We start from the raw sequence: 7,148 nt of genomic DNA, 5'->3' as shown, positions 1-7,148 counted from the left end.
GCTGAACCTGGAGCTGGAGCTGTGGGAGCCCTTGGAGGCCAGAGAGGGACCCAGGCAGCCTGGGGTGAAACCTTTTGGTGTGGGATGGGAGAGATGGAGCCTCTCTGCTCTGTGGAGCCCACCTACCTGTTGGCTTTCTTCTAGACACTGTTCTAGACAGACCAAAGATAAAAGAGCAGTGGTGGAATCTGGGCTCCTTGCTCAAAGCTTTACCCAAGCCCTGGGTGGCTTGATCCACTGAGACTCCAGGTGCAAAAGGGGCAGATGAAAAGTGGAAACTCCAGGAGCCAAGTGCAGGAACGTTCATCCTGGTGTTTTGGGGAAGGGAGGGTGAGAAAAAACCCTTGGTCAGAGATGGGGGGGAGCACTTAAAAATTAAGTCTAGTTTGTGCATTATTTTTTGGAAGGAGTTGATTTCAATTTAGCATTCTAGAGAGACTTTATCCTGGCTGCTCTGAACGGAGCTGTTTTGTTTCCTTCACTCAAGAACTCTGAGCTTCCCACCTCTCTACTCACTGGAGTATTTTTATTCTCCTCCCTTCCCCCCTCCTGCCTCCTCACTCCTGCTGCTGCCTTGATCCAGCAGATTGAAGCACTGGAATAAGGGGCAATTCTGGCTGAGGCAGCCACTGTTTCTGGGTGAAGCTCTTCAGGGGTGGCCACCTTGTTAGGGACAAAATTCCTTTGCCAAACTTGGCCTCAGCTGAGGGTTGTGAAGTTCAACACTTGGGTGTTTTGAAGGATTTCAAGAGCAGCTTTTCTTGGCCTCTGGGGGAGGTGGCTGTGGGTGCCACCACCCTGGAGATGCAGCTAAAGTTTGCTGGAGGTGAAACACCCAGGTTCTCCAGGTCCATGAGCCTGGGGATGATGGATTGGAGCAGTTGTGTTGATGAAAAAGCTTAACCTACTTTATTTTTTTATTTTTTTTTTTAATTTTTATTTTTTTTGGGTAATGATTATTTGTATGGGAGCTTTGCTAGAAAGCTCAGCACAAAGTTGCACATTGTCCTTGGCCCTCTCCTTGTTTCTTTCCACACCTTCCCACCAGCTGGGCCTGGTTTCAGTCTCCTGAGGGTGGTGGGAGAACTTCTAAGGCAGTCACCCCTGTTCTGAAACAAGCTGAGGGGCCACAAGCCCCTGCTGTGTGCTGCCCAGAAGGGCACTGGGCTTCTTGTTCAGTCTCTGGGGGGTCTGATTTCTATCAACTCCTGCAGAACTCCAAGCCTGCACACCTCTGAAAGGTGGGAACATTGCTGGATTGTGGGGCATTTCTGACTTCAGGTGCCATTGAACAACTCGGGAACCTTTTGTTCCCTTTACCCCCCCCCCCCCCCCGGTCTGTCATTGGCTTAACTTAGGCTTTCAACTCTTGTCTCCCCTCGAGGGAAACCTGAGCAGCCCCAGGACCCACTCCCCACCCTCCCAGGTGAGAGCCAAGAGGTGCTCACCTGCCCGTGAGCTCTCGGGGGGGTGGTGGGGGGGTTGTCTCCTGAGCTCTCTCCTCCTCCCAAGTCCCATTGTAAATGTCACCTTGTTTGTCACCCCTGGGGAGCGCTGTGGGCAGGGCTGTGGCTCTGCTGCCTCCCCCGGGCAGGGCTGGCTCTGACACCTCGTTGTGCTGCATGTTCCCACCCAGCACCAGAACAGGAAAATGCCTTATTGTGGACACTACTCACATCACTAGCATGTGGCTGTCAGAGAGAAGTGTTAGTTTTATAGCTCTAATATCGTCTGTCCTACCATTTCTGAATGTTTCCAAGTGACAATCCTCAACTGACTGCTCTAGGCAGATGTTTTAGCAACAGATTTTTAGACCCAATTGAGTTGAAAAATATATGCACAAGAGTCACTCTTAAGATACCTTGTTTATATACTATTGTACATAAGATTTTCTCTTTTTTTTGTTTTGTTTTTTTTGTTTGTTTTGGGTTTTTTTTGTGCAATAAAGTTTGTTTTGGCAGAATCTACACTGTGGTACTTAACTCCTTAGTGGGACAACAACTCACAGAGCCAAGGGGACTGCACAGCAGTTGCTCAGTGTCATTGTCATGTTGGCAACCTGCAGGATTGTAGTTGGAGCCCCCAGTGTAAGAAGGACATGGAGCTCTTGGAGAGAGGCCAGAGAAGGGCCATGAGGATGATGCAAGGGCTGGAGCAGCTCTGGGACAGGCTGGGAGAGTTGGGGTGTTCAGCCTGGAGAAGAGAAGGCTCCAGGGAGACCTTAGAGCAGCTTCCAGTGCATGAAGGGGCTCCAGGAAAGCTGGGGAGGGGCTTGGGACAAGGGCAGGGAGGGATGGGATATGGGGGAATGGATTAAAACTGGAAGAGGGAGATTGAGGTGAGACATGAGGAGGAAATTCTTTGCTGTGAGGGGGGTGAAAGCCTGGCCCAGGTTGCCCAGAGAAGCTGTGGCTGCCCCATCCCTGGCAGTGTTGAAGGGCAGGTTGGATGGGGCTTGGAGCAGCCTGGGCTGGTGGGAGGTGTCCCTGCATGGGCAGGGTTGGATCTGGATGATCTTGAAGGTCCTTCCAACCCAAACCATTCCCTGATTCAATATCATTATGAAGATAATTGTCCTGTCACTGTGACAAGGTCACCTCTGGGCTGTAATGCCAAGGGCCATTGCCACCCCCACCAGAGCAGAAAGTGCAGAGCTCAGCAATCAGGAGTGAGTCCTGTCACACTTCAAGCCAGACACTTCTAGAAAACTTTTATTTCCAGTCTGCTGTCCCTGTGTTGCAGGTGATATGCAAATAACAGCCCAAGAAGAGTTCTCTACAGGCACAGGATGTGTAGCAGTCAAGGAATTGCCTCCTTGGCTTCCTCTGGAGTGATTTCCTGAGAGTAGAGCTCTGTGAAGAGAGCAGGCAGCCAGTACTGGGCTTCCCCCTCTGCCTGCGTGTCCAGCCAGGCCATCCCCTCCTTCAGCAAGTGTTCCTGCACAAATAGAGTGGAAACTGTGAGTGACACTGAACTGGAAGGGTGATTAAACACTGGAACAGGCTGCCCAGGGAGGTTGTTGAGTCTCTGTCCCTGGAGGTGTTCAGGAGCATGGAGATGTGGTGCTGAGGGATGTGGTTTAAGCACTGGACTTGGTTGAGTTGGGTTAATGGTTGGAACAATTAGGTTATGGTTGGACTCAATGATCTTAAAGGTCTTTTTCAACCAGAACAGTTCTGGGATTCTGTTAAAGGCTGAAAAACCATTCACAGGAGAGGCCTGACCCCACATTTGTTCTGGGGTGAGGGAGGGTGGAGAACTTGGGCTACAATTTTTACTTGACTGGGAGAAACACAGTTGGGACATCCAGTTGTGTCCTGCATGTTTCTGTTGGACCTGAGCTAACCAGCTTCCAGTTTGGCTGGAGATTAGGTGAGACATGAGGAGGAAATTCTTGAGTGTGAGGGTGATGAGAGCCTGGCCCAGGTTGCCCAGGGAAGCTGTGGCTGCCCCATCCCTGGCAGTGTTGAAGGGCAGGTTGGATGGGGCTTGGAGCAGCCTGGGCTGGTGGGAGGTGTCCCTGCCCATGCAGATGGAACTAGATGATCTTTGAGGTCACTCCAACCCCAAACATTCCATGATTCTCTGATCCCCAGTGCCTGTTCCCCCCCTGCCCTGGCTCTGCCCTCCCCTGGAGACCCTCACACATACCAGCACTTGCTTTGCACGTTCTGTCTCCCACTTGAGGCTGGACTTGATCTCACTGACAGTCACAAAGCCCTTTTTCTGCAACGAGAGGAGAAACCCTGTGTGTGCTGAGAGTCCAGACTGGAGCCCAGAGCTGAGCAGAACATGGACAGGCCTGGTCTAGTCCCTGTTTCCTCTCCTGGAAGCAATGAGGTTCTTTTCAAGGTGGTTCTATTTTAAAACCTGGCTCAGTACCTCTGCCAGCTGCAGCACCACAGTGTGATCCATGTTCAGTTCAGCTGGGACAGACTGGATCAGGTATGTTCCACCAACAGGGATAATCCCAAAGCCATTCCCCAAGACCTTCAGTTTCTTGATGGCACGAAGGAGATCATCCCTGAGGAGCAGAGGGCAAGGCAAGGCTTTAAAGCAAGAGCTTCCAGCTGCATGTCATGTTCTGTACATGGGGAAGACTTGATGTGCAGGAGCCAAGAGCAGTCACAGCTCCTTGGGCCTTGCTGCAGTTTGATCAACAGCTGAATCAGATTTTTATGAAGCAATTTGGAATTAGTTGGCACATCTGTGTCCCTCTTGGATTAGGGACACACTTGGAGCAGCTGAGCTGCAAGTGCTGAACTAGGATTCAAGCCCCAGTTAGTGATCAGGGTGAGCTGTGTCCTAAGATCTGCTGCTGTCCTAAAATCTGCATGGATCAGCCCCTCCCAGCTCAGGAGACCAGAGCAGCTTCAGCAGCCTGGGGCAGTGGGAGATTTGGGGCTGGGGGGCTGATTGTCTCCAGCTCAAGGCAACAGTCCTGGAGGCTGCCAGAGAAAGGACCCTGCTGCTTCATGACATGAAGTCATGCTGGCCCATGGGGAAGGGGCTCCATTGCTAAAAGTCACATTTGGAGTCCAACTAACTCAGTCACCTCATCTTCTTTTCCCAAATGCCACCATTCCCCTGTTTCTGTAGGACACAGACACTCACTGGCTGACATCCTGAGCAAACTTCCCCCTTCCCTTCAGCACCTGCTGATGAAGCTCTTCCAGTGTTATCAGACCTAGAAGGCAAGGAGAAGGGACAGAAAAGCATCACTGCAGAGCAACCAAATGACTCCAGCAAGGCCCTTTGTGCAGCTGCCACTGGCCCAGCCTTGCCTTCCATGTTCCTGGGGCTGGTCACTGCTCCCAGGAGGGCTGAGAGGAGCATGAGGTCACTCCTGTCCCCAGCTGTGCCTTCTCCCACAAGTGTATCAGCTTCCAGTGGCTTTCCTGTAGCTCATTCCTGGTCTCAAACTGCCCTTGTGGAGTGAGGAACATCCTCCATCTCCCCATGAGGCACTGATCACTGGTGTCCCAGCTCTTTGGGAAACTGCTGTGACCCTCTGGAGACACTTCCTGCCACCAGGCTTCAAGCTGGAACTCCTTGACAGTTTCTTACTCCTTTAGGATTGTCACTGATCCCTGCTCCTTCCCCCTGATACTTCAAATTCTTAGTTTTGTTAACTAGAAAGGGCAAAGTTGGTTGATTTCTGTAGGAATCAAGGAAGGTGGATGATTCCCAGTGTGTAACTGTAACAAGAACAAACCAGGCTCCTTGGGGACAGTGAAAACTGCCACGTCAGGAACCTGTGAAACCCAGCAGAGGACACAACACTGAGATGTGGGACTCAATTCCCACAGGGAAAAGGAAATTCCCCCCTTCTTGCATCTCCCAGAGATGGTGGGATCCTCACCTCCATTCCTGTGTTTCAGAGCCAGGCAAACTTCAATGATCTGCACCCCCAGCTCGTAGTAAAAGTCTCCAACTCCCAGCATCTCTGCCCAGAATCCTTTCCCAGCTGCAAAGTGAGAAAGGGGAAAGTGATGGAACCACTGGCAAAAATATCCTTCTGCAACAATTGCTGCTGTCAGGAAGGCTGCTCACAGGCCCATCCTGGCTGGGAGGACCCACACCTGTCAATAAACAACCCCCATTTTCCTTGTCCCCACCCATTTTCTCCCACCCGTGAAGTAAACAACACCCAAAGTTCCACCACACTGATCCATAAATCCCAAGAATGAAACAAAAATCCACCCTCAGTTCTCCTGAAGGAGCAGAGGGATGAACCCTCAGCCCATCACCCTGGGGCCTGTTCCTCACATGCCAGAGGATCCACTCCAATGGTGGCACACATGTCCTGGAACTGCACCCTGAACTCGGGGTTCTTCCGGATCTCCTGCTTGTGTTTGCTGGCAAACTCCTCCAGGTTGGTCTTGAACATGTCCAGCTGCTTGGACATCTGCAAGAGAATTGCAGAGAGGGAATTCTTCCCTGGGAGGGTGGTGAGTGAGACCCTGGGACAGGTTGGAACTGCCTTTTGGCAGCACGAGCTGCTGGCCTGGCCTGAAGCAACGATTTGGGGGCTGCCCTGAGGTTTCTTTTGCTAAGAAGGCTAAAGATGAGGGCTGCAGAGTGTGAGGAATTCCTGCCCCCCCCCTGCTGCCCTTCTGCTCCTTTCCAGAGACAAACCACTTGTTGCAGCTGCATCTGAAATGGGGTGGATGTTGATGCAGGTTTGTTTCATCTCCAAGAAGATGGGGGGGACACAGCTAGGTCTGGTCCTGACCCACCTGATGGATCTTTTTTTCTAGGAAAAAACCTTGAAAACTGGGAGAGGGAGACTGAGGTGAGAAATGAGGAGGAAATTCTTTGGTGTGAGGGTGGTGAGAGCCTGGCCCAGGTTGCCCAGGGAAGCTGTGGCTGCCCCATCCCTGGCAGTGTTGAAGGGCAGGTTGGATGGGGCTTGGAGCAGCCTGGGCTGGTGGGAGGTGTCCCTGCCCATGCAGGGGGTTGGAACTGGGTGATCTTGAAGGTCCCTTCCAACCCATCCCATCCCATGACTTGAGTGCAGGTCCTCAAGAACCACTCAGGTCTGTGAGGTGCCCAGGGCAGGTGGCCCCGGTGGGACTCAAGGAAACTCTAAAATGATCAAACCCCCATGAAATCCAGAATCCTCCAGACACAGACTGCAAATCCAAACCAGGATCCGTGGACACAGAGACCCAGGGCAGTTCCCAACAGGGAGGAAACCTCAGGAAGGGGGGGCAGGAGCTGATGTACAGAGCTGGGGTCTCAGGCAGGGGGGGCAGAGCGAGACCTGCAGGCAGCACAGCCCCTGGGGGCACCCGGACCCCCTGGGGGGGGGAACAAACCCGAGCCCCGGGTCTCTCCCACCTGGGCCAGCTGATCTTCTGCCAGGACCGTCCGTACTTGTCCTGCGGTGGTAAACGGGGCTGATGGAGGCACCGGGGAGGAGGGGGCGGGATGGGCCCGGGCCCCGGATCCCACCCGGCACCGGCACCTCCCGGGGGGCTGGTGATGGGTCCCGGTACCGCCCCCACCGTGAGCCCGGGAGGTCCCGGTTCCCTTCCCACGGGCCTGACACCCCCGGTACCGGGTCTGACACCCCCGGTACCGAGCCTGGACCCCTCCACGGGCCTGACACCCCCGGGACCGGGGCTGACACCCTCGGGACAGAA

At 53.2% G+C, this 7,148-nt stretch overlaps 1 protein-coding gene across 1 annotated transcript; it reads right to left on the bottom strand.

Annotated features, from left to right (window-relative positions):
* Nucleotides 1–2,698: 2,698 nt before the first annotated feature.
* SNF8 (SNF8, ESCRT-II complex subunit) lies at nucleotides 2,699–6,869 on the bottom strand. Its single transcript, XM_010008563.1, has 7 exons — nucleotides 6,844–6,869; nucleotides 5,770–5,908; nucleotides 5,363–5,467; nucleotides 4,615–4,687; nucleotides 3,883–4,024; nucleotides 3,652–3,726; nucleotides 2,699–2,937 (listed from the first exon to the last, which is right to left on the bottom strand). The coding sequence occupies exons 2-7, from the start codon at nucleotides 5,906–5,908 to the stop codon at nucleotides 2,800–2,802; spliced, it is 672 nt and encodes a 223-aa protein (XP_010006865.1). The 5' UTR covers nucleotides 6,844–6,869; the 3' UTR covers nucleotides 2,699–2,799.
* Between the last annotated feature and the right edge of the window lie 279 nt (nucleotides 6,870–7,148).

The sequence above is a fragment of the Chaetura pelagica genome, unplaced genomic scaffold (genome assembly GCF_000747805.2).
Source record: "Chaetura pelagica isolate M959 unplaced genomic scaffold, ChaPel_1.0 scaffold462, whole genome shotgun sequence".
NCBI lineage: Eukaryota > Metazoa > Chordata > Aves > Apodiformes > Apodidae > Chaetura > Chaetura pelagica.
Note: the sequence above shows the minus strand (reverse complement) of the source record. Positions and strands in the feature narration are given on the sequence as shown.